Consider the following 26,704-nt stretch of genomic DNA (forward strand, 5'->3'; position numbering starts at 1 on the left):
TAAATTGGTGGGCCCCTCTATTTGGAGGGCAGCCTATGGGAAGCCCCCTTTAATGGGAGGCAGATTAGGTGGATCCCGTAGTTTGAGGGTGATGAGGCTTTGGGTGCTCCCGGATATTGGGCGGACTTGGATTTGGGGGACAGCTATTGGGATCTTATGATGCCCTGGGGCAAAAATGATGAGCACCCCTTACCCATCAGGGTCTGGGGCAGGGGTGATGGGCACTTATTACTCATCATGCTCTGGGACAAGGACCAGAAATTGCCCGTCGTGCCTTCGGGCAGGAGTGAGAGGCGCCCATGGCCCTTTTTGGGGGGAGGGAGCAGAGTGAGAGAGGGGGCGGAGCAAGCTCAAGCCCGTGGTTGCTAGGGAGGCCCGGTTGCTAGGGGCGGGACCAGGCGTGGGACGCTTGCCACGGAAGCGGGGCGTCGCTAGGGGGCGGGGCGCGCGTTGCTAGACGGGCGCCGCGCGCCGGAGGACGGGGCGGGGGGGCGAGCAGCAGGACCCGGATGCCGGCGGGCGATGGAGTTCCCTTTCGATGTGGACGCGCTGCTTGGGGAGCGGGTCACGGCGGTGGACCAGCACCTCCAGCCGCCGGGCCGCCGGGGGCCCGGCTACACCGCGGCCCACAGGTAACCATGGCAACGGCCTGGCACCCCGCCCGGCGCGGGGCCGCTCAGGGGTCATGGCAGCCGGCACGGGGGGGGCCCTAGGGCACGATGGGTAACGGGTGCCCATCACCCCTGCCCCAGGGCACCTTGGGTAAGGGGAGGGCCCTGCCCCGGGGGACCCTGCCCCAGGGCACCACGGGTAACGGGTGCCCATCACCCCTGCCCCAGGGCACGATGGGTAAGGGCGGGACCCTGCCCCAGAGCACCTTGGGTAATGGGTGCCCATTACCTCTGCCCCAGGGCACGATGGGTAAGGATGGGACCCTGCCCCAGGGCACCATGGGTAACAGGAGGTGTCTCCTGCCTCAGGACATGATAGGTACCGGGAGGATCCCATAGGTAATGGGTGCCCATCACCCCGCCCCAGGGCATGAGAGGTGCTCCTTCCCCAGTGTGTGGTGGGAAGGGGATGCCTGTCACCACTGCCCCAAAACTGCAGCCAGGACGTGGTGTTGTCACTTATCCCGACTAATGGCACTGGAGTAGGGGTGTAGATGGGGGCCCTGCACCAGGCAGCAGGTGAGGGTTTGCCATAGCGCTCTCCCCATGCACAGTTGGGGTCAGTCCTTAGCTTCCCCCTGGTCAGCCTGTGTCCAGGCTTTGCCAGGCTGGCTTTCGCTGGATTTAGAGCACCCCAGAGTGTCCAACTGAGGGCGGCACCAGGGTGGAGTTGTTTTGGAGAGCCTGGGTCCGTTAGGATCATTGGCATTTCCCCCCCATTTGGTTCCTCTGGAGCCTTCCACAATGGTGTTTTGGGGATATAGGAGGCAAAGACTCCAGGGATGATGGGTAATAGCTATTCTCTGCCCTGGGGTGTGATGGGTAATAGCTATCCCTCATTGTTGCCCCCAGATATGATGGGTATTAGGCACCCTTGTCCTGGGGAATGATGGGTAATAGCTGTTCATGTGATTGGACTTTGGTGCAGCTGGGTAAAAGGGGCATGCTGGGTAAATTGCACCACCTGTGCTGGGTATAATCTGCCACCCCTTGCCTGTGGAGCATGCTGGGTAATTGCCACCTCTTCCTCACGAAGTCACTTCTTTAAATGGCCTCTGGAGTGTTTTGCTGACTTTTGAACTATGGGGCGGAGGTAGAGGAAGGGCCAGAACCCCACATATTGTAAACTACAACCCACAGTTCCACTAGTGAGCCATGGGCCTTGCATCTCCAGGTGGCCACGTATCTGCACAGCAGTGCCATGTATCTGTGCCACAGTGTACCTGGAGTGATGTAACCCTGGCTATGGAAGAGTGTGGTCCCTCCCAGTGAAGGACTGAGAAACATAGGCTGGGGATTGGGGTGTGTGGGGCACTCCTGGGTTCCATTCCCAGCTCAAGAAGGGGAGTGGGCTCTAGTGGGTTAGAGTGAGGGGGAGGGGGGGCTGGGAGTCAGGACTCCTGGGTTCTAGCTCCAGCTCAGGGTGGGTTGGGGGCAGAGTGGGGTCTAGTGGTTAGAGCAGGGGGGACTGGGGATCAGGATTGCTGGGTCCTATCCCTGGCTCTGGGTGGGGAGTGAAGTCTAGTGGTTAGAGCGGGGGGCTGGAGGTCAGGATTCCTGGGTTCTGTCCCTGACTCTGGGAGGGGAGTGGGTCTAGTGGGCTAGAACTAGGGTGATCAGATGTCCCGATTTTATAGGGACAGTCACAATTTTGAGGTCTTTTTCTTATATAGGCTCCTATTACCCCCCACCTCCTGTCCCTATTTTTCACACTTGCTGTTTGGTCACCTTAGCTAGAACAGATCTTGGTGTTTAGTTGTAAACAGCGGGGGAAGGAGTAACAGAATTCAGCAGAAGGCAAAACTCCGTTGGATTCCATCAACTCCAGCCCCAGACGGGCTGGGCAGCATTGATCCCTACATTCTATTTCTCCAGGCCTTTGTCCAGACCGAGGTCAAAATATCTTCAGTGCTCACACTCTGCCCTCCTCCCTTGGAGAGACACTTGCATAGGCTCAAAGATCTGCCCAGCGCTAGGGGATGGGCCCTGATACCCAGTTGGAGAGGCCCTCCCCATCCCTCTTAGCTCCCCCCTCCATCCTCTAAAGAATCCTCCTCCCTTCAGACACTCACTGTTAGACAGTTTTTGCACTGGGAGCTGGGGAGAGGCTGTCAGCAACATACAGCCGATTAAATCTTTCCTCTCTGCTGCTGCTGCTTCATGTCTGCATTGCCTAATGGACTGCACCAGAGTGCAGTGGGTTGTGAGAGTCCCTCACGATCCCCTGAGGCCCTTCCATTGTGGCTTACATGGGGTTTTTATGTTAAAGGACTGAGGGGGTGGGCTGGTGGGGAGACAGGTGGCCAGGGCATTACAGCCACCCTTCCAGGGGTTCTACCCCCAGCTGGGAGAGGGGTGGGGTCCAGTGGGTTCATGAGGGGGCTGGGAGCCAGGGCTCCTGGGTTCTATTCCAGCTCTGGGAGGGGAGTGGGGGTAGTCTTAAGCAGAGGAGGCTGGTAGCTGGAGAACAATAAGGTATGGTCTTGCTGATGTTTTTCCATGTGAATGCGTCTCAGACACAGCCTGACCTCCTGCGGCCCTCCCACCCCCTATGGCATTTAGGGGCTCAGACCCCTTTCCCTCAGCAAAGGTTGGGCACAGTCCCTCCTTCTGTGGGTGGCTCAGACTCCAGCGAGTCCTAACTCCTTTGCTCTCCTCTGCTCAGGGTGGATCTGCAGCAGCAGCTCATGACCATCATAGACGAGATGGGCAAGGCCTCGGCCAAGGTAAGGCAGAGTTTGGAAACCGAGGAGTTAATGGCACGTGGGATGGGATTAGGCTCTGGGGTGGGGGGAAATAGGGGTACCAGGGTCAGCCAGATGTGAGCTCTTCCACCCTTGTTTACCCCGCCCTGTTATTTGAAGATGAAGGCTCATCAGTGAGCTAGAAAATGGGTGAGCTCAGGAGAGTGGCGAATGGGACAGGGCGGGGGCTTTACCCTCTAGGGGGCGCTGACTTCGACGTGGCCCCAGGGCAGGGTACAGGCTGGCTTAGAGGGCCAGGAGGCACTGGGTCCGATCCAGGGCTGAGCTGTGGTTGTTCTCCTCCCCAGCACAGCTTTGCCCTCTGCTCCAGCTCACCCCAAATCTGTTTCTAGGCCCAGAACCTGCCGGCCCCAATTACCAGTGCCTCGCGGATGCAGACAAACCACCACGTTCTCTACATCCTGAAGGACAATGAAGTGAAGACGTGAGTCCCTTTGCGACCCGGGTTTGGTTCCCGAGCCATCCCTGTGGAGAAGGGCACGTCATTCTGCATCAGACCAGTGGGCTGTTCTGGTTTATTAGCTGGCCTCCCCAGATCAGACCCATGGGCCCATCTAGCCTGGTATCCTGCCTTCCCAGATCAAACCATTGGCACAATCTAGCCCAGTATCCCACCTCCGTTGATCAGACTGATGAGCCCATCTAGCCTGGTATCCTGCCTCCTTGCATGAGACCCATGGGCCCATCTAGCCCGATATCCTGCCTCTCTGCATCAGACTCATGGGCTCATCTACCCCAGTATCCTGATCAGCGCAGTGAACACTTTGGTTCTGCCCCTCACAGCAACCAGTGCTGGGTACTTCTGAGAAAGTTATAAACTTCCCCCAATGCTCCCCACTGGGCAGTACCCTCAGATGATGAGAGATTCCTTCTTGGCCCCCACCCCCTTCCTCAGGTGGGCATCAACTCCTGTCCTGAAGCCTGAGGATTGGATGTGTCTACACCTGTCTGCTCCCCTACCTGCCTCATTCCATAAGCGCCGACTCCGTGGGTGCTCCAGGGCAGGAGCTCCCACAGGGAAAAATTGGTGGGTGTTCTGCACCCACCGGCAGCTCCCCGCCCCCCTGCCCTCCTCCATCACCCCCATCACCTCCGCCTCCTCCCCTGAGCACGCCGCGTGCCCGCTGTAATGATGCTGGTTCTGGTGGGATCCAACTGAGAGTGCCAATTCAGGACAAATTGCTTAAAGCAAGGCAGTAACAGCCCAAGGCTGGGGTTTTTCCACCTCTAAGGCAAGGCAAACCAAACCAGCCAGACAGAGAGGACTTTGGTTTTTCCCCACTGGCTAACCACAAGTCACACAAGAAATTCCCTTGGACGCTCCAGTTTCCTAGTATCACCACCAGTGCCACTCGTTAGGGAGATAAATGATTATGGAAACCAATACCCCAGTAAAAGAAAAAAGGTTCTCTCGATCCCAAAGGACCAAGCCCCAGACCTAGGTCAATATACAAATCAGATCTTACCCACAAATCACGCTGTTGCCAATCCTTTTAGAATCTAAAGGTTTATTCATAAAAGGAAAAAGATATAGATGAGAGCTAGAATTGGTTAAATGGAATCAATGACACACAGTCATGGCAAAGTCCTTGGTTCAGGCTTGCAGCAGTGGTAGAATAAACTGCAGGTTCAAATCAAGTCTCTGGAGTACATCCACAGCTGGGATGGGTCTTTCAGTCCTTGGTTCAAAGCTTCAGTGTAGCAAAGTTCCTCCCGAGGTATGAAGCAGGCCTGAAGACAAGACGGAGGAGCTGCAGCAGCTTTTTATATTCTCTTGCCATGTGGTCTTTCTTTGTCATACCTTTCTTTCTTTGTCCTAAAGACAAGCTGTCCATCACATGGCCTGGAAAAACCTCAGAGTTCTGTCCATAGGCATGTCCCTGCATACCTTGCTAAGTCACCGAGGTGTGTCTGCCTTCTCTCAAAGGGTCTGTTGTATAGCTGATGGTCTTTAATGGGCCATCAAGCAGGCTAGGCAGAGCTGACACCAACTTTTCTGGGGTGTCACCCAGAAGAATAGCATAAGTTTGAAATATAGACAGTATAGAGCCAATATTCATAACTTTAACTACAAAAATGATACACACATATAGACAGCATAATCATAACCAGCAAACCATAACCTTGTCTGAGACACCTTATTTGACCCCCTTTATACAAGCTTTGGTGCCACTACAGGACCCTGGTTGCAACAATGATCTATATGGTCCCAGTTCATGTCAATAACGTCACACCTGCTTTTTCCCCCTAGCTCCCAGCACTTGCGCTGCAAAACAGGTGTTCTGCGCAGCTGGGAGGGAGGGGGGAGGAGGGGGAATGTGGCATGCTTGGGGAAGAGGTGGAGCTGGGGCGGGGATTTGGGGAAGGGATCCAATAGCGGCAGGGAGGGGGCGGAGTTGGGGCGGGGACTTTGGGGAAAGGGTTGGAGTGAGGGCGGGGGAGGGCGAGCACCCACCGGTGCCAGGGAAAGTTGGCGCCTATGCCTCATTCAGCTCTTTGACAGGGTAATGTCCTGCAGCAGTGAGTTTCACAGGTTCTCATTCCCTCCCCCTCTACATTCACCATACCATAGATATTGGAGGATTAGATGGGACCTTCGCTCACCTGTCCATGGCTCCTCTGACCCTATGAAGCTGGTACCATAGAGACTAGAGGAACTTCATGCACAGAGAGGACAATCGTGGCTTCCCATCAGTGTGTGTCTCCTCTGTCTCCTCTCTCCCAACTTGATGCCTTCGCTAATGTCCCCTCTTTTCCTCCCCCATTGCAGAGCAGGGAAAGGGGCCATAATCGGCTTCCTCAAGGTCGGCTACAAGAAGCTCTTCCTGCTGGTGAGTTGCTGTAATGCAGCTCTGAACTGGAGACCCAATAGGAGATGCGCTCCCCTCTCAGTCAGCGCTGACCCAATGCTCCAGTGCGGCACTAGGGGGTGCTGTGCTGCACGAAGCAGAGTGGATGGCTCAGTAGGGGGCACTGTCCCCTCACAGTCTGTGCTAACCTCAGTGGTGTGCTGTCTAACTGGCCTTTTGTGTTCCATTCACATTGCGATCCTTGTTACTTGGATCAATTTCAGCATCAGGGGAAAAACCTCTGTTGGAAAAGTTTCACCCAGCTTTAATCAGGACTCCTGGGTTCTATCCCTGGCTCTGGGAAGAGAGTGGGTTCTAGTGGGTTAGAATGGGGCATGGGTGGGGGCTGGGAGTTAGGACTCCTGGGTTCTATCCCTGGCTCTGTGGAGGGAGTTGGGGTCTAGTGGGTTCGGCGGGAGCTAGGAGTCAGGACTCCTGGGTTCTAACTCTGGCTCTGGGAGGGGAGTGGGTTCTAGTGGGTTAGAATGGGGGGGGGTCGGGCGGGGGGGGCTGGGAGTCAGGACTCCTGGGTTCTATCCCTGGCTCTGGGAGGAGAGTGGGGTCTAGTGGGTTAGAGCAGGGGTGTCCATGAGCCAGGACTCCCAGGTTCCCTGACTTTTCAGGGCAGGTCACCTATTCTGGGGGCCCCCTGGTTATTCAGCACTGCCTGCATATTCCCTCCCTCTTCCCGCCCCCCCTTCCCAGGATCGCCATGGGGCTCACAACGAGGTGGAGCCGCTGTGCGTGCTGGACTTCTATATCCATGAGTCGCTGCAGAGGCACGGCTATGGCAAGGAGCTCTTCCAGTGCATGCTGCAGGTGAGAGCAGGGGCCCAAGGGAATTGCTCTGTCTGGGAGGGTCCCTCTCACCCCTTTCCTGCCTCCCTACCATGCCGGGTGGGAGGGTTTGGGGATCACCCAGACCAGTGAGGGGGTCTGGCACCACCTGCCTTGTAAATTCGGGTGCCATCATGCCCATACGGCTCGGAGCTCTGATTCCAGGCATAAAGGTCTCACCCTGGCTTCCACCAACCTAGTTACTCCTTGCAAGGTGGCCCCATTAGCCCAAGTCGTCATGTCGTCGTCCCCCCCCCCAAAAAAAAACCTGTCTCTCTGAATTACCCCCCCCTCCTTCCCCCCCCCCAAAGGGGTGAAATCTGCCCCCAGTTATCAGTTCCCTTTGTCGCACAGGCTGCATCCTAGAGCCCGGCTTGGAGGAGAAATAAGGGGAAAAGTTGATTGAATAGAGAAATCGCAGTGCCAAAGGGGAAATAGTGAGGGAAAGCCAACGCGGATGAGCTCCGCGGAAAATAAAGGACGCTGTCTCAGGCTTCACGCTTCTCTGTTAGCCAAATTCCCTTTCCTGATGCCAGTTACCTGAACGGTTTCCCAGCACGCCCTCTGTTCTAGTGGGCCACAGACAGCACCCTGCTTAGATGCCAGCCCTGGACAGCCTTCACTTCCTCAAGCCTTCTTCCCTTTGGACAGGCTTTATGGGTTTCATGTTCCCCCCGCCCAGACTGTGGGAATTTACAGAGTGCGGGAAACTCCCTCCTCACCTAGTTTTCCAAGACTGGGGTTTTCTTGTCAGTTTCAGTGTTTTTCCATTAACTCCAGTAATCCACCATGAGCTTTCCCTGGGCAGGCCAATGCTTGGTGCCCCTGCCTGCCTGATTGCTTCACACCCCTGTCGGGAGGTGATGCTGTAGTTGAATCCTGGTTACAGTTACAATGTTCTGAACATACGTGCATATGGTCATCACCAGAGCCTGTACACAGATTTCCTCATGGCCACAAAGTTCAGGTCACTACAAGCTTTCATTAAAGACCACCCTTGACATATATTGATATACAGTAATATTGTCCACAACCAATTGATTCAGTCACTTATTCTGGCGGGTTCAAACCCCCTGTTCTCCCCTTGGGGTGTCTGGATCCTGACTGTCACAATGCGTGACCCCATTGATTCATCTGGACCTGTATTCCCACATCTTTGGGGGACCCCATTGGTCCATCTGAGCCTGGATTCCAGACCAGTGGTCGGTCTGGTATCCGGAGTCTGTGACCAGGCCTGAGGCTGCTGGGAAGTGGCCAGTTAGAGGTGGTGGTTTTGACCAGGAACTGGGTTTGTGCTCACCAACTGCTTTCACATGTGGGCCAACAGATGGGAACAACCTTCAGCAGCTACTGACCTGGAGCTGGAGTGGAATTGGTGCCCCCTAGAGGCGAAAGGCCCTGTGTCCCATTCCCTGCCCCCCTGACCCAGCCAGACTCCCAACCAGGGACCAGATTGGAGCTGTGAATTTGGTAGGGCCCCACCCATTCCCCACCCCCTGCGCCAGCCAGTCCCTTAGCTGAAGATGTTGCTTGTACCGTGGGTGTGTTTAATCTTGACCCTGTGACCTTGACTAGTCCCCGATTGTGTCTCCTCTCCGGCTGTCAGCGTGAGCGAGTGCAGCCCCACCAGCTGGCCGTGGATCGCCCCTCGGAGAAACTCCTCTGCTTCCTCCACAAGCATTACAACCTCCAGGGGACCATCCCCCAGGTGAGTCGCACCCTCTGGCTCCTCCCATCATCCTCCGGGGGTGAGGGACGGATACACCCCATTGTGCCGTTGGGGCGGCGGAGGGCATGTACTGAGTGATTTATCAGGAGCAGCTACTTTCTCGGCTGCCAGCCATGCCAGGGAGCTGCAGAGGAGAAGGCTCTTGCCACGTTGGAGGGCCAGAGGGGCTGATTCTCAGCTCCCCCGCTCCTGGGCTTGGATGTGGCTTCAGGCCACCTTTGTCCTCCTGGAGCAGCAGGGGCCTGAGCATGACTGGGCAGGGCAAAGAGGAGGCTGGCGAAGGGCAGGCATATGAGGGTATCGGGGGGGAGGGGGAGCTGGCTGGTGCTAGGGGAATGGGGGTGGGGGAGGCTGGCACTGGGGAGTAAAGGAAGGGAGGAGGGGGGACTGGTGCTGGGGCACAATGGGGTTGGCGGGGAGTTAGGGGAGGAGCTGTCTCTGGGGCGGAATGGGGGCAGCGGGGATGGGGAAGGCGGCTGGTACTGGGGTGTTGGGGGCTGGCGCCAGGCGGGGGAGTGGGAGTGGGGGCAGGAGGCGTCAGAGGCAGGAGTTTCTCATCGTCCGTGGCCTTCGCTTCTCCCAGGTGAACAACTTTGTGATCTTCGAGGGCTTCTTTGCTGACCAGCACGGTGAGTGGCCTGGCCGTGGGTGGCCCTCCCTCTCCGTCAGCAGGGGGCGCTCCCCTAACATGTAGCCCATACCCTGCCCAGGGACATCCCTGAGTCACAGCCGCCAGCTGGGGGCTGCTTTGATGGCAGCTGCAAAGCCCAGCCTGCCCCCTAGGGGTCAGCGTCAGTCCTGCTACCCCATTGCATAGGCAGGGCTACCCCAGAGGCCTGGGGTTTAGACCAGGGGCTAAGACAACAAATCTGGAGGGCAAGTGGCAGCCCCGAGGGGGTAGCAAACACCCCTAATCGGAGCGATAACAGCACCACTCAGTCCTGCTTTCTGCCTGGTGGGTCCTGTCTTTCCACTGCCTTGTGGGGCTTCAGGCCTGAAGCAAAAGAGGGAGGTGGTCTTCACCCCTTCCCGGCCAGCTGGGCCAGCTAGCCTGGGTGGCGAGCAAACGGGAAACAAAAATTGGGGTTTGGCCCCTTTAAGGCCAGGTGCATTCTGGGAGTTGTAGTCCCCCAAGAAGGAGCTACAGCTAGACTTGCGGGGAAGGAACAGGACCTCTGCTGTATCCTGCTTCTCACCCGGACAAAGGGCAGAATGGGAAACTGAGGCACCGAGCAGTGAAGTGACTCACCCAGCAGGCCAGGTGGCAGTGCAGGGAATAGAATCCAGGTGTCCTGTGTCCCGGCCCACTGCTCTAACCCTTAGGCAACCCTGCCTGTGTTTGAATCCTGTTAAGCTCCAGGCCTCAGGACTCTCCCGTGTCCGTGAGTTCCACAGGCTCATGCTGACTTCATTCATATCAGTGGGATTTAACCCTTTGTGCTGCCTTCGTCTCCTCCTCCCGCTGCTGATCGTCCCAGAGCTGCGGTGGAGGGGTGGGGGGCAGTGTTACCGAATGCCTCTGGAACTTAACCTCGCCCTTTTTTCCCCCTCATGCTCGGGCCCATCTCATATAGAGAGCTGGTGCATTCTTAGCATGCCTAGATCCTCCCTGCCTGAGGTTCCTGGCCCCCATGCTGCCATGCCTTCCGTTGCCCTGGGGGTGGCGTTCTCTCTAAGCAGCATCAATGCAGTAAGGAACTCGTACCTCTCCCTGAGTGTCTCCTCCCCTGCATCTCGCCCTGAACCCCACACAGAAGCCCACTCTTCTCCTCTGTCCTGTGATGACCCCCCGAACCTCGGCTGATCTGACCCCATCTTGTCAGCTTCCCTACCGCCGCTTCGGCACCTCCATGTGCAGAGCAAGTGGCACATTACAGCTTGTTGCTGTCTACATGGCACGTTCATCTCTGTGCAGATTGACAGGCTGTTACCTCATGCAAGCATTATTTCAACCACAGCTGTAACGCAGCCACCTCTGGGGTGGGCCGCGGCAGCTCCTTAACAGCCAGGCAGCAAGATTTCACAGAGATCCTCAGCCTAGTACTGAAATGCAGCCACTTCTGGGTGGGGCAGCTGATGAACAGCCATGCAACAGCACCACCCAGAGATGGCTTAACCAGCGCTGAAATGCTGCCACCTCTGGGGTGGGGCAATTGGATAACAGCCACGCAGGAACACAGGGATTGCTCACCTACCACTGACCCGTGTTGGGGGTGGGGCATAGCAGCTGTTTAATACTCATACCAGAGCATAAGGCCAGATATGACGAATACAGTTACTAGCAGCTGTTTGGGACAGGAAGTGAAGAAGAATTTTTCTTCAGTTACTCCATTAAAAGTGTAGGAAAGCTCGTGGAAGTGGGACTAGGAGGAGAAGAATGAAGAATGAGTGCCTGATTGAATGTGAGTGATTGGCACCTTGAAAGGACACTGGGTCAGCACTTACTGACTATGGGTCAGCACTTACTGAGGGGAGTGCGCCCCCTACTGAGCCCCCACCCTGCTCCCTGCAGCACAGCACCCCCTAGTGCTGCTCTGGGGCATTGGGGTCAGCACAGCACTCCCTCCTGAGCCCCCACCCTGCTCCCTACAGCACAGCACCCTCTAGTGCCACACCGGGGCATGGGGGTTGAGTCTTCCACCCTCCCATCATTCATCCAGTACCATGCTCTGAGCGCCAACCTATAGCAGCATCAGGAGCAGGCTGGCCAATGCAGCAGCGCTCTGTCGCCCTCTTGAGGCAACTCAACCACACCACGCCCTGCCGCCCTAATCCATTCTGTGCCAGGGTTGAAAGCCGTCACTGAAAGGCAGCATGCGGGATCGAGCTCTGCAATTTGCCCTGCTTTGCGGGGAGGGGACGCTACGTTCCAAGCCGGGGACTTGCAGAGACCGATTGAATCAGCGTCCCTATCTAGACGCCTTTATCCCTGTCACACGATTTCCATTCCCTTGTGTTTTCAAAAGCCTGCCCAGCTGGAACAAAGAGAGTCCTTTGTCTCCCACATGCATCGAGCGGGGAGCTCGGGACAGCTGCCATCTCCTACTGGTTACACCCCCAGGCCATCATATCAAATGGCCTCTGATTTCCAGCCCCTTGGTCATGGGCTGCCTGACTCCAGACACCTCCAGCCTGGCTCTCAGAGGTGCTGATCACGCACAATGCCACTCATAGACAGTGGGAAATGTGGATCCTTGGGCAAATCACTTTAGCTGAGCACAGAGAAGGTGAAGGGGTGACTTGATCCTAGGTTGACCAGATGGCAAGCATGAAAAATCAGGACACTTCTTTTTCGGGGGCGACGGATAGAGTTGCCTATTTAAGACAGAGCCCCTAATCTTGGGACATCTGGTCAGCCTACTTGATCACTGTCTAGCAGTACCTGCATGGGGAAGAGAAATCTGATAGTAGGGGGTTCTTCAGTCTAGCACAGGGGTTCTCAAACTTTTTTTGCTGGGCCCCCCTTTGAAAATATTTCAGGCTGTGCCAACCCACCTCACTCTTGGTACCAGACATAGCTTTCGCAACATGAGTGCAGATCCCTACAAAGCTAAGTAACCGTACTATGCCCCCCCCCTTACTTCTGTGCTGCTGCTGCTGGCGGCGCTGCCTTTAGAGCTGGGTGCCTGGCCAGCTGCAGTCACTTTCTGGCCGCTCAGCATGGTACGGTATTGCCACCCTTACTTCTGTGCTGCTGCTGATGGCAGTGCTGCCTTCAGAACTGTGTGGCCGGAGAGCGACAGCAGCTGGCCGGGCACCCAGCTCTGAAGACAAGGAAAAATGACGAGCAAGAGAAAATTACGGACATTTGTTTGTATTTCAAAAATCCACCCAGACGGAGCTTGGAGGACCAAAAAGAAGGTCATATCTGGGAAAACTCAGACGTTTGGTCACCCTATAATTTGTGTGATCTCGCGACTGCCCTACAATAGTCTTGAGATCCCCTTTTGTGTTGGGACCCCCAGTTTGAGAAACGCTGGTCTAGCAGACAGAGGTCTAACGAGATTCAACGGCTGGAAGATTGAGACTGGTATATTTTTACCAGTGAAGGGTATTAATGGTTGGCCCAGCTGTGCTGTGCTGGATTCTCCATCACTGGAGATTTTAAAATCAAGAACGGGTCTTTTTTTTTTCCCCATAAAAGATCTGCTCTGGTTCAACCAGGGATCAATCCAGAGCCGTTCTGTGGTCTGGCTTATCCTGGAGCTCAGATTACAAGTGTCCCATCTGCCTTTAAAATCTAGAAAGCGGATCCTAGGCGACAGGGGCCCAAACATGCAAGGGAGACTACAGTCAGAGGCTGCTCTTGGATAGGTTGGCCCAAGCGTCTCTGAAAACAGGGAGCATCTCTCTGTTCTGGGTTTGGACAGCTGCTGAGCAGTGACTGGGTGGTAGGGGAATGCAGATATAATAGCGACGAATGTTGCTTCTGCTCCAACTGGACCCCTCCTGGTAGAAATGCTAATGCCTCATGGGGCCGCATCCCATTCAGTGATGGGTTGGTGCCCTACACGCTGCTTTGTAGGGCTTTGCCGAGTCTAGCAATCAGTGTTTCAAGCACTAGGGTACCTGCCCCTTTCTTCCATGGTGGGGCAGCTGGGGAACAGCTGCATATTAGCGCTGCACAGGGATTGCTCGTCAGACACTGAGATGCAACCGCCTCTGGGGAGGGGCAGGAAGGGAACAGCTGCACAGTGATGCTGCACAAGGATTGCTCATCCAGGGATGAAATGCAGCCATCTCTGGGGTGCGGTAGTTGGAGAACAGATGCACAGCAACTTGGCACAGGGATCAATCAGCCAGTGCTGAGATGCAGCCACCTCTGGGATGGGGTGCAGCATCCATTTAACGGCGAACAGCAACAGTGCATGTTTTGGAAAGGAAAGGAAACCTACAGGGTGTGGTGCTTAGAGAGGCAGTACAATGCAATCAGCCATAGTGAGATTGGGCCAGGACCCTGGGGTGCGTTTGCTGCAGTAGCGCCTACTAGCCCAGGCACAGCCCAGGACCCCGTTGTGCTTGGCACTGTACAGACCCAGACCAAAGCGACCGGCCCTGCCCCGAAGAGCTGGCAATCAAAGTTAGGCCAGGAGTGCTCCGGTGAGCCCAGGACGGGTTTGAAACCTCCAGCTCTGGGATGTGGTAGTTACGATCTGGGCCAACCCCTTCTGGCCTCTGCCTTTCTGGGACTGACCTTTCTCACCCTCTCCCTGCAGCTCCGGTGAGGAAGTTGCCTCCAAAACGTGCTGAGGAGGAGATAAAACCCTACTCTCTGACAGACCGAGAGTGTAAGAGACCCGTTGTGCCGGCCCAGGGTGGGGGGCAGGGACTGGGACATGGGGCCTTTCCCCTCTAGGGGGCGCTGGCTCTGATCCAGCCTGTGGATGGGGGACTGGCTGGCTGGGGAATGAGACACAGGGCCTTTCCCCTGTAGGGGGTGCCGACTCTGATCCAGCCCGGGGGGAGGGGCGGAGCAGTCTGGTTGGCTCAGGGGGTGGGGAATGGGATGGGGGCGCTGGCTGTGATCCAGCCTGTGGATGGGGGACTGGCTGGCTCAGGAGTATCCCCACCTAGGATGTGCCCCTCTGCCCCCAAACAATCCTAGGAGGTTTGGTGTGGCGCCCCAGTGGCTGAGAAGAGGCAGCACTTGGCTGTAATGAACATCAAAGGGGGGTTGAGACTGCTGGACCCTGTGGGCCCTTAACCTGACTAACCCAGCCTGCACTGCCTAGTGTCACCACACAGGGACTCAGCAGGGCTGTGACAGGGGGTCCCCTGAAATGAGGCTGCTGGCTCGTGTGGTTTTCAGTATGGCCCTCCGTTTGCTTTGACTGGAATGGGGGCTAGAATGATTCCCCTTTCCCTTCTGCCCCCAGCCCAGCTGCTGCACTGCCCACTCCCCTTCTGCTTCCTTCTTTGCTTCCCTCACCCAGCGCACCCCCCGAGGGTTCTTTACTGCCCTGCACAATGATCGCACTGCACCCACCAATCAGCCGTCAACCACACTGCCCTCTCCAGGAGCCGCTCCCACAGCTGTTGTGGGGGAAGCCACCTCCCCTCTCATGGGGAAGGGCAGATCCCCACCCCCCACTTTGCAGAGAGGACAGAATGGACCCCCCCCACACACACACACACTGCTAGCTGGAGGGGTTCATCCCATTGCTACCGCCACACAGCATAGGCAGATGGACTGGACTGTCCGTATTATGTTCTATCAATCTTATCTAGCCTCCATCATCATAGGATCTGAGCACCTCACAGTAGCCCTGGGAAGCAGGGCCCTGCTATTAGCTGCCTTCTGCAAATGGGGAAACTGAGGCACATGGAGGCTAAGTGACTTTCCCAAGGTCATTCAGGGAGTTTGGGGCAGAACCAGGAATAGATCCTGGGTTTGCCGAGGCCCAGACAAGCACCCTTACCACTGGGCCATCCCTAGACAAGAGAGGCTGAGAGCTGGAAAACAACCTGGGCCCGTCTTTCTTAACGTGCCCCTTTGTCACACATCTTGGACACCTCTAGCAACAGGAGGCCCCAGAACTCTATGACTTTGCAAGGTTCACTCCCTTCCCCTTTGTTAATCCAGGATCCCCAGGGCCCCCAGGCTGTACCTGGGTTAGGAAGGGGGGTGGGGGGCACGGAGCAGGGCCAGAGGGCCTGATCCTGGGCATCTCCCTTCAGTCCTGAAGGAGGAGGTGGAGCCACCCTGGCCCTTCAACCAGTCGCACTCGCTGACCCGCTCCAGCAGCCTGGGGAACTCGCCGGTTCGCACCTGCCTCAAGCCCTTCCTCAACGAGCAGGAGCTGCTGCGGAACCTGCGCCTCTGCCCCCCGCATGCGGCCGCCCACCACCTGCTCAACGGCGAGCCGGGCGGGCCGGCCGCCCAGAGGCGAAGAACCAGGTACGGGACGGGGGACGTTGCCACTCTAACCCTGATGGACCCAGCCAGCATTGTGCCTAGGAGCCTGGGCCCTTTTACGGAGGGCATCCTGCTGGGTAGTGCCCGGTCACAGGGATCTGGGCGGCATCCGATTACAGGTGGTTTCCATTAGCGGGGATCTTGGCTGCTGGGCAGCACCTGCTCCTGGGGATTTGGGATCTGAGCTGCCAGGCGGTGTGCGGTTCTGGAGATCTGGGTCGCAGGGCTGTTGGATGGCATCCAATCCCATGAGATCTTGAGGATCTAGAACACAGGCTGGCCTCTGATCCTACAGATCTTGGATCTGGGCTGCTGGTTGACGTCTGGTCCTGGCAATCTGGGGGATGTGGGTGCAGGGTGGTATCTTCTCACTCAGCCAAGAACCAGAGGAGAGAGCAGGTAAGGGGAAGCATGACCCTCTTCCTCATTCTCCTGGTCCTATGTTTTGAACTGCGTTAATGCACAGCTGCTCAGCTCTGTCCCCTCCCGCAGTCCGGAGAGGGCAGCTGCAGACTGGATGTGGGGCCTCCCTGCTCTGGGCCAGACTCAGTGGGGCTGTGAATGAGGGGGAGTTGCTCAGCACTGGGGAGGTGGAAGCAGCTGTTGCGTCGTTTGGCGAGCCCTGGCTGGACCACCTGCATTGCACGCTTATCCTGATCATCCACGTCTTGCACGTCCACCCCAAGTGCTGCCTTGGGGGGGAGTTGGCCTTATTTTGCACAAACTGCCAGCCCTCGGTTTGTGTGCCCATGCAAAACTTTTCCCCTTCTCCGGGCTGCACACGCTGCCGCTGAGGCCCAGATCCCCACCCACTAGCGTCGCATATTCGCTCTAGTAGCAAGTCAGTGCAGATTGTCCTCGATTTGCACTGGCCAGGTGTCAAACTGGTGCTGTTTCCCCTGCTTCCGCACGTCCGCATTGAGTGCTAGATTGGTGCCTCCCGTTCGCAGCGAGTCCCAGATCGGTGCAAGGTGCACTAGTTTTGTGGGTGAGTGCCGGATCCGTGCAAGGAGACCACCTTTTGTATGTTCCCACCGAGCGCTGCACTGGCCCATGTTATACTCATGTTGCACACTGTGGTGTGGGATCTGTGCAAACCATACTGATTTTGCATGCCAGGTTGGAGCCATGTGATTTTGCACACTTATGTTGCACACCACCATGTTGCATCCATGCAAATTGCTCTGATTTTGCTTGCTCACCCTTTGCAGGTCAGGTGTTGGATTTGTGTGAGCTGCACTGTTTTTACATGCTCACTGTTTGCACACACACATGTTGGATCTCTGCATACCTCACTGATTTTGCATGCTCACTTGTTGCACATTCAGATGCTGGATGTGTGCGAGATGCATTGATTTTGCACACTCAGAGGTTGGATTTGTGTGAGCCAGTCTGAATTTGCACACTCAACCTTTGCAAGCTCAGATGTTGGACTAGCCAACTAGTTTTGCACACCCACCCTTTGCACACCAGCATGTTGGACCTGTGTGAGCCATACCACTTTTCCATACTTGTGCTTTGCACACCAGGTTGGATCCACATCAGCTGTGCTGCTTTTGCATGCTTGTGTTGCACACGATAGTGTTGGGTCCATGCAAAGTTTTCTGATTTTGCACACTCACACTTTGCCTGCTCAGCGTGTTGGATCCATGAGGGGTGCACTGATTTTGCAGGTTCACCATTTACATGGCCGGGGCCAGCTCAATGCAACCCCCACTGGTTTTGTACGCTCATGATTTGTACCCACAGCTGGATCCATGCAAGCTGCACTAACTTTTGCACACTCATGCTTTGCATACCCAGGTCTGGATCAGTGCAAGCCACGCTCCGAGCTGCTCTCACTTGACACCACTGCCAGCCAGTTCAGCTCTGGGCTAGTCACCCAGCTTTGTCCCTTGCCCCCTGCTTTCCAGCCAGTTGAGGGTGTGGGGGGGTCATTCCCACTTTTTCCTGCGCTGCTGAATTTGGCCCAGCAGAACCAACACCTGGTGCCTTTAGCCATTCCCACTGCGCCCCCAGAACCACACAGTAGCTCAGGAGACCAGGCGGGATAAGAACCAGAAGTCACCAGCCATCTCTTTTTGGGTGAGGGGGGGAAAGGGATCTTGCTTGGTCACATTTCCCCCAGCCTGCCTGGGATCTAACCTGTCTTCTCTCTGTCTTTCTCTCTGCCCCCTCCTCCCCATCCCAGCTCCCTCACCCGCTCGGAAAAAAACAGCTATTGACGTCGCCGCTGTGTCCCCCACCCCCGCCCCGGCTTGGTCGTCCATTTGTGTCTTGAGATCTCAGGCGGCGAGAGGGGGGGTTTCAGCCCCATCGTTCCTCCACAGCCCTTTTTTATAGGCTTCGGTGGGGCTGGCGCAGATGCTGGGTTATTTCCGGGGCTCAGTGGGTGTTTTTCCTGGGCTGCTTGTTTTTCTATGGAATGATCCTAAAACTCCCTCCGAAGAGGGATCCGGTCCCATTAGCACGGTAGTTCCCCCCCACCCCCTTTTTTTAAATATGCATATGTTGTACTTTGGATCCAAAGCTCTCAGAGGTTTACAGTGGGAAATCTGGTTCTGATCATCCCTCCCGTGCCGGATCTCGAAATGGGATCTGCTGCTTGGTGCCAGATCAGATCCTCCCCTTGTGTTTGTCTGTAGGTGGATTTAAAGAAAAGGATCCACTGCAAATTGGCAACTGCAGACTCAGAAATAGGACCCCCTTGTTTGTCTTGGGATCTAACTGGGATCCACTATAGATTGCCAGTGGACTTAAACTAGATCTCGTCAATCCACTCTAGAACCAGGTCCCCTTGCGTGTCATCGTTGCTGGGTCTACTTGCAGATCACCAGTGGCTGACTTAAGGATAGAATCCATGTGTATTCCTTAGTGGGTGGATCTAAAAGCAATCCACTAATTTGCTGACTTAAAGGGATCCCTTTATTTTTCTCAGTGGCTGGATCTAAAAAGGATCATAAAATACTAATCTCATCATCATAAAAAGGATCCCCTTATGTTTCTCGGTAGATCTAAGTGGGATCCAGTGTGCGTGGAGTCTAGAGCAAGGTGCCCCTTGCGGTTCATGCTTGCTGGGTTTAAAGGATCTACTGCTGATCACCAATTACTGGTTATGTTTCTTAATTGGTGGATCTAAAAGGGATCAGCTGCAGGTCACCAATTCCTGGTTTTAAAATGAGATCCCATGTGATTTGCAGTCGGTAGATTTAAAAAGATCCACTCTGGCCCACTAACAGAAGACTCTGAAATAAAGTCCCTTTGTCTTGTGTGGTTGCTGGATCTAAAAGGGATTTGCTGCCGATTACCAGTTGCTGGCTTCAAAATATGACACGTTCCTTGTTTCCCAGTGGCTGGATCTAAAAGAGATCCAGTGCAGATCACCAGTACTGACTCCAGAATAAGATCTGCTTCTCTATTCTCTTGAGTAGGTTAGAAAGGGATCTACTTCATGCTGCCAACCACTGAAACCAAACTAAGATTGAGTTGCATTCTTTGACTGGTGCATCTGAAAAGGGGCCTGCCTTAGCAACACCCAAAACCGACAGGCTACTGGGTCCTCCAAAGGTGATCTACTACATGTTGCCAATTGCTAAATCCAACAAATAGAGTCCGCCCCCAGCTTCCTGATTGCCTGGGTTGCCACATGGCTCCATTACAAATGCCTCCTAAAAAGGTTGTCTACAAATTGCCAATGGCTAGAGCCTCAGGAGGGATCCACTGTTGACTGCCAGATCCCTCCGAGGGGTCCCTTCAGCTGACAGATCCATGGTAGAGATCTACAGAGGATGTGGCCAGTACCCAGATGCCCCCAAAGGGAACCACTGTTAATGACTTCTCAGTTGCTTTTGCTCCCGTTCCCCTGAAGGCGTCACAGCTGTTCATGGGCAGAGGAGTCTAATGGGTTAAAGCAGCGGGGCCTGGGAGCCAGGACTCCTGGGTTCTATCCCCAGTTCTGAGAGCTGAGGAGGGGCCTAGCAGGTTACAACAGGGGAGCTGGGAGTAAGGAATCTTGGGTTCTATCCCCAGCTCTGGGAGGGCAGTGGGGCCAAGTGGGTTAAAGTAGGACGGCTGGGAGTAGAGATCCCTGAGTCTCTTCACAAACTCGCTATGTGAAACTGGGCAAGTCCTTTCACCACTCTGTGCCTCAGTTTCCCCATCTGTAAAAAAGTATAAAATTAGGGCATCTCCCAGGGATGTCATGAGGCTTAATGAAAGTGTTAATTAGTTAATAATTATTAACACTGGAAAACTTTGGTTCAAAACCTCCCTGCCCTGAATCTGGTGCAGTTATTTTTAAATTATATTAAAACCTGAAGGCCCAGCTGAGATCAGGGCCCTGTTGTGCCAAGCACTGCACAGACACACAGGGAGAGACAGTCCCTGCCCTAGCTGAGATCAGGTCCCCGTTGTGCCCTGCCCCAAAGAACTGACAATCAGACCAGGCATATAAGGGAAGGATTGTTCTCTCCATTTTACAGATGGGGAAACTGAGGCCAGAGAAATTCATGCCTAGATCCTCAAAGGTATTTGTAGATACCTGTGATGAAGTGGGAATGTTCTATGGTAGTTATATGAGACGTCTGTATGCCTCAGTTTCCCCATACTCCGTGCTTCCCGTCAATACTGTGACAATGGCAGCCTTTTTGAAACAAGGTAACCATTGGTTAGTCACCCTGCACACGGCAGCTGGCGGTTCTTAGGTCAGCGTGGAGGAAAGAAGGTTCAAGCACAGCAAACTCCATGATCAGGCTCTGTCTCTCAGGCCGACCTCCTTCCTCCGCTCCCAGCTTCCCCCCCCGGAAGCCAGAACTCCTCCCCCACCTGTCACTCGTTTGTTCTGGGCTTTTTGCTCAGCTTCCTGGCAGAGTGGCAGGGAAATCCATGAGGCCCTGGAGCTCGGTCGCTGGCCCCCTTATTATTCTGGGTCAGTTCCTTCAGGGCTCTCGGCTCCACCCAGGCAGGGAGGGGACCCCCACCTATGTCTCTTAGCCTGCCGTGAGTGCAAATTTAAATCAGTGTTCCTCCTCTGGGTACCAGTGCCACATGCAGGGGAAACTGAGGCACACAGGCCTCCATACAAATACGACAGAAAGTCCCCTCTCCGTCACAATGCCCACTGAACTCACTGTTACGCACCTAGATACCTGGGAGGATCTGCATCTCCAGGACTTGCCGAAGGTCACACCCGCTCAGTGGTAGAGCTGGAAACTGAGCCCAGAGCTCCTGGTTCCCAGCCCAGGGTCTTGTCCACCAGCCTTCGAGCGCACAGCTAGCTCACTGGGTTGACAATGTCTTTCTTTGATCTCTGCCCCCGTTTGTCCCCTCCCAGCTGCCCAGGGCTCTGAGCTGCCTTCGGTCGTTAGCGTTCAATGCGGGAACGTGAGCTTTTGTTTACATTTCAATAAAGTTTGGAGATTTTTTTTATTATTATTCAAAACGTTCCATGGAAGCTTTTGTCGTTTATTGTTGCACCGCAGGGGCCGAGGGCAGCTGCACTGCTCTGCCCGTCTCAGCTCTGGAACCATCTTATGGAGCTGTGCCATCAGGAGGGGAGTGGGGTCTAGTGGTTAGGGTAGGGAGGGCTGGGAGCCAGGTCACCTGGGTTCTATCCCCATCTCTGGGAGAGGAGTGGGGTCTAGTGGTTAGAACTGGGTGGGGGTCAGAGTCAGGACTTCTGGGTTCTATCCCTGGCTCTGGGAGGGGAGTTGGGTTTAGTGGTTAGAGCAGGGGGGGCTGAGAGCCAAGACTCCTGGGTTCTATGCCCAGCTCTGGGAAGGGAGTTGGGTCTTGCGGATTGAATCTCATCGATCCCTGCAGGTATGCAGCACATTGCCGAGGGTGGGTCTGTCTGGGGGTACAGAACCACTAGTGGTTGCCTAGCCAGCCCCTTTCACCAGCTACTGGGTACCCTGAATAATAAGCTAAGCGCAGCAGTTTGATTGAACCCCTCCTGAAGGTCTGCGCAGAACCAGCCAGGGTCCCTTGGTGCTGCCTGGCTCTGGAGTATAAACCAGGATGGGTTTGCCAGGCGCTGTCCTCGCTGCTTTGTATCAGCTGGGATCCTCTCAGGCCAGTAGACTGATCACTTACATGGCTACCATCTTGCACCTCCAAGGATCCCAGAGTGATTTCCACCTCTACTGAAATGCAGCCACCTCTGGGGTGGGGCAGCTGGAGAACAGCCGCAGAGGGACTCTGCAGCCATTTAGGACAGGAAGTGAAGTGGGTCAGTGGATCCTGTAGGGGGAAAGGGCAGGGAGGTGAAATGCAGGTGTCAGAGTTGGGATTTGGACAGGGTCCTGTGCAAAGCAGGCCTTTCAAGATCACGAGGGTTGTCAGGAACAAGGGCATCGAGATCAGGACTGAGTGCAAGGGGGAGTGCCCCAGGCCGAGCTGCCATCCTGTTCCCTTCAGCACGGTGCGGGCCAGGGTGTCAGCACCACCTGTGAGGGGAGAGTGCCCCCTGCTGAACCCCCCACCTTAATTCCATTCCATCACGTTTTCTGTGCTCCCGTCCCATGAGACTCCATGCCATGTCTGCCCTCCCAGCTTGGCATCCCCCCCACCCCTCACCTTCCACCTCCTCCTCATCACGCCCCACCCCCGTCTCCTCCCCTCTTTCCTCCAGGAGGAGCGCTGTGGGGCAGGACGGCCTTGTGGCTCAGCGGAGTTCCTACAGCCGCTACGGGAACCCTGCCCCATTGCCTGACGGGGTGGCCGGCGGCGCTGAGAGGAGAGCGGGTGAGTGGGGTGGGCGCAGGGCCCCACCCCGAGCTGGACTGGGGTTTCCACCTCTCACTGTGGGCGGGGTTGGGTGTGTCTGGGCTGGGATCGGTTCTTGGCATCCTGGCAGGTGGACATCTTGCTGCTCTCGCCCATTGCCTCGAAGCCCAGCACTCAGGCTGCAGCTGCCCCCAGAGTCTGGCAGTTCAGGGGGTCCTGTCCTAGCCCCCTGGAGCCAGCTGGAGTCCTGCCACATCTTCGCTGGTCTCCTCTTGCTGATCCTCTATCCCTCACCCTGCTGCACTGGGCATTGGGATCAGCACTGACTGCCAGGTGCACTGAGCCCCCCACTTCCTCCCTGCTCCCTGCAGTCCCGAGGTGGCGAGGGTTGGGGGGACTGGGAGCGACTATCAGGGACGTTACAAGAATTGCTGCTCACTCCCCATTTTGCTCCTTGACCCAGAGAGCAGCCGAGAGCCACTAAGGAGACTCCAGGACTCAGAAGGCCGGTAAGATTCGTGCTTCCGCTGCCTGCCTCTGGGACACCTCCAGGACACCCTCTACCTCCACAACCTGCTCTCCCCCCACTTCTAGGACCCCATCATGACCCCCCTCCAACCCACATTCCCCACACCACCTGCCTCCCCTCTGCTGGGATCCCTCCCCGGGCACCCCATGCCACCAGCACCCCAACTTCTCGGACTCCTCTGTGATCCTTCCTCCTCTGGCTTTTGTTCCTCACATGGCCCACCTCCCTCGTTGCTGGGAGCCCTCCCCTCCCCCGATCCTTGGCTTGTGCTCCCCACGTCTACCCCCCACCACACTCTAGCAGTATTCGAGGGGACACCCCCCCGGCACTGACTGGTGCCTCCCTCTCTCTATGTCAGGTTGGACAGCACAATGATCACCAGCCAGGACACATCACATCCAGCTCCCCTACCCCAGCCAAGTGGGACGGTCTGTTACTCTGAGGGCACCTCCCTTCCCACTGAGCCGGCCCTGACAGACAGGACTAAGGACCCAGGCGTCCGGGCGGCCCCGGAGTCAAAGCCCTCTGGCCTAGGAGATCCTGTGGACTGCCTCCCTCCACGGCCCAGCAACAGGTGGTACGACCCAGCCGGGGTGCCATGGGGGAAGCAGCCATCTTGGACGGTAGCGGGAGTGTCACGGGATGCCCAATGGATCCGCTACAAGCAGGAGTATCGCAACACCAGGCCCTGGTGAGCAGGGGGGCAGCTAGCACTAAGCCAGCATGGCTGCAGAACCCCACACCTACGGGCCCATCTAGCCCGGTATCCTGGCTCCTCCCTGCTGGGACCAATGGGCCCATGTCGCTTGATATCCCAGTATAAGCTTGATCTTCTACTGGCTGGCATGATTCCCCTGAAATTCTACCTGGTCCATCCCAGCCCTTGGTGGCTTTGGTCTGGAAAGTTTATGAAGGGGTGTCACATGAGGTTTTGGAGAGAGAAAAGGAGGCCCCTTGCCCAGGCACCAGCCTCCTTCCCCTCTCCCCCGTGGTGTTTTCACAGGGGTGGTTGGCAAGGAGAGAGGAGCCAGGGAGGGGGGTCACTGCATGGAGGGCTCAGAGCTGGAGACATCAGGGAGCTGGGCAGTGGGAAATGTTCTTTCTAAACTCATGTTTGGATGGGAAATTGGGTTTTCGACGAGATGGAATTGTTCCGTGAAAAGTGACTGCACCTTGTGGGGAATTTCCGTTCCCTCCCCCCAACACCTCAAAAAAACCTGAAAATATTTCAATTCTGCAAGGCTGCCACAGTGCCTCATGGGTGTTGTAGTTCAGTTTACTTCTGTCCCCATTGTTGACTATGGACCAGGCTCCCTGGCTGGACTATGCCTCCGATGATGCATCTGCCTCTCTTCCCCAAGAGACTGTGGTGAATCATGGGAGATGTAGTCCTATTAGGAAGCCCAACCTAGGGAAGAACCTGGGGGCATGAGACACCTGAACTACGATTCCCATTATGCAGCATGACCAGGGGCTCCCATGATGCAACCGCCTTCCCTCTCGAAGAGCTCACGGTTAAGGCTGCGTGTCTGTCATGGTCACGGAGGTCATGGAAGTCACAGTGTCTTTTGCAGTGGCCTGTGTTGCTGGCTCAGGGGCTGCCCTTGGCCAGCAGCAGTTTGGGTGTGGGAGAGGGCTCAGGGCTGGGTCAGGGGGTTGGGTTGCGGCACTTATCTCGGGTGGGGGGACTCCCCAAAAGCAGCCAGGATGTTCCTCCAACTCCTAGGCAGAGGGGCCAGGGGGCTCTGCACGCCACCCCTGCTTGCAGGCACCACCTCTGCCGCTCCCACTGGCTGCAGTTCCCGGCCAACGGGAGCTGCAGAGCCAGAGCTTGTGGCAGGTGCAACACATGGAGCCCCCTGCCCTTCCTTCCCCCTTGCAGCTGCAGGGACATGCAGGCTACTTCCGGGGAGCTGCGCGGAGCCAGGTAGGGAGCCTGCCAGCCCTTCCAACCCCCGGGGCACCAGCGAGGATCCCAGGCTGTGCGCTGTCACCCACCCACCCCAGCACCCATGTGGGTCCCAAGCCACGCCACCAGCACCTCCAGTGCCCCCAGATCGCCCCCCCGCAAAGCACCTGCAGAGCCCCGGCCCAAATTTTAGTTAGGGTTATAGTACAGGTCATGGACAGGTCACGGGCCATGTATTTTTATTTACTATCTGTGACCTGTCCATGGCTTTTACTAAAAATACCCATGTCCAAAAGCTAGCCGTATTCATGGTACGTCATGGGAGATGTGTACACTGGCGGCCTAGCCTACAGCAGAATAACCCTTCTGAATGGCAACTCCCATGATGCATCTCCCTGAGAGACTGGTGCATCATAGGAGATGTAGTCCAACCAGGTAGCTGGGCCTAAAGACACCCGAACTACAACTCCCATGAGGCACTGTAACAGCTTGTCCAAATCAAAATATTTCACTTTTCAGACTAAATGTTTCCTATTTGAACTTTTGCTGAAAGATTGAATGTTTTCACAGGGAACTGCCTCTCTCCCCCACCCCCTCATTTTCCAACTAATTCTGGGTCAAATTCTGCCATGGGTCATAGCGGAGAACCCAACTGCCCTGCCCAAGATACATTCCTATGGGGGTGGGACATCTATGGGGAGGAGCTCCCCCTGCCTTCCTGCTCTCTGTCTTTCATCCCTCATCTAGACACCATCATTCATCTCTTTCTCCGTCTCTCTCTCTCCTCCAAGCCTCTCAATGCCCCCCCCCAGCCCGCTCCCAGACCCCCCACTCCCTGGCTGCTCCTTGTGGGGCATTAGAGTCAATATTAATGGAGAGGGGTGGGGCCAGAGATGGAAGGGGCGGGGTCAATGGAAGGTTCTCAGGATAGGGGCTATGACCCTGACCAGACAGCAGAGAGCCACTGCCTCTTTCCATGGTGCTGTGGATTCCAGGCAGAAAGGAGTGGGATCCCAGTACAGAAAAGGCCAAGCCCCAGTAGGTTGTTTGCATATCCTGGTTATTTAGTGCCATGGGGGTTTTACATTTCCCATCCCGCCGGTTCTGGCCTCTGCACCTGTACGATGGTTTTAACAGCGGCAGGGTGTCGGGCCTTTTAAAGAGAATGAAGTAAACAAACCCGTGAGCAGATGGATCTGCAACCGTCCCCCATGATGAGTGAGAGATCTTGTTATTAACCTGAAGCACAAGCACCCACTAACTTCATTAAGCATGTGCTCGCTGCTTCTTGCTTGCAGCATCGTAACGGTTTGATTAAAGCAATTACGGGCAGGATCCTGAGAATGGGATCAGGCAAAAACCCTGGCAGAGTCTTCAAGAGTGGCTTTGAACAGGCACTTGACACAGGATTTGAGTTAGAAGATGGTATTGATGGATTTCTTCAGAGCAGGAGTTGAGTGGCATTGTGTGCCAAGGAGCACTTTTTTAGAGGACTGGGATTTTGTGCAGTTTTAGGTTTCTCGCTAACTATTTTGGTCATTTTCAGGTATTTGCTATTTTAATAGATACCTGTATTATCAGATGAAGCCATGATTTATGGGCAAGCATGCCATTAAAAAAAGAATTTCAGGTCAGAAATCAGCTCTTTTTAAAAAAAATTAAACGGTGTCACGGACTCACAGGACTCGTGCTCTCTCTCGGCTCTGTACAGTCCCTGGGAGGAACCCCCTACAGTGTGACAGCCCTTCTTGGGGGTCCACTCTCTCTCGGGGG

The 26,704-nt window shown here is 55.7% G+C and overlaps 1 protein-coding gene across 3 annotated transcripts; it reads left to right on the forward strand.

The window, feature by feature from the left end:
• Positions 1 to 454: 454 nt before the first annotated feature.
• On the forward strand, positions 455 to 26,567 carry ATAT1 (alpha tubulin acetyltransferase 1). Of its 3 annotated transcripts, XM_084648156.1 has the most exons (12): positions 455 to 632; positions 3,337 to 3,397; positions 3,769 to 3,860; positions 6,207 to 6,267; positions 6,991 to 7,104; positions 8,729 to 8,830; positions 9,435 to 9,480; positions 14,068 to 14,139; positions 15,530 to 15,749; positions 22,399 to 22,511; positions 22,957 to 23,002; positions 23,381 to 26,567. In XM_084648156.1, exons 1-12 carry the CDS (start codon positions 523 to 525, stop codon positions 23,715 to 23,717), a joined length of 1,374 nt encoding a protein of 457 aa, XP_084504282.1. In that variant the 5' UTR covers positions 455 to 522; the 3' UTR covers positions 23,718 to 26,567. The 3 variants fall into 3 exon arrangements, with proteins under 3 accessions (XP_084504282.1, XP_084504283.1, XP_084504284.1); XM_084648157.1 differs by lacking the exon at positions 22,399 to 22,511 and having other exon boundaries at positions 460 to 632; positions 23,381 to 23,594; XM_084648158.1 differs by lacking the exons at positions 22,399 to 22,511; positions 22,957 to 23,002; positions 23,381 to 26,567 and adding an exon at positions 17,959 to 21,211 and having other exon boundaries at positions 464 to 632.
• The last annotated feature ends 137 nt before the right edge of the window (positions 26,568 to 26,704 follow it).

Source organism: Lepidochelys olivacea (genome assembly GCF_965140295.1).
Source record: "Lepidochelys olivacea isolate rLepOli2 genome assembly, chromosome: 14".
Taxonomy (NCBI): Eukaryota; Metazoa; Chordata; order Testudines; family Cheloniidae; genus Lepidochelys; species Lepidochelys olivacea.

Coding starts and splice junctions, on each gene's coding strand:
- ATAT1 (XM_084648156.1), top strand. CDS start 523: ATGGAGTTCCCTTTCGATGTGGACGCGCTGCTTGGGGAGCGGGTCACG. Junction 633..3,336: donor GGCTACACCGCGGCCCACAG/GTAACCATGGCA, acceptor TCCTCTGCTCAG/GGTGGATCTGCAGCAGCAGC. Junction 22,512..22,956: donor CGGCGCTGAGAGGAGAGCGG/GTGAGTGGGGTG, acceptor TCCTTGACCCAG/AGAGCAGCCGAGAGCCACTA.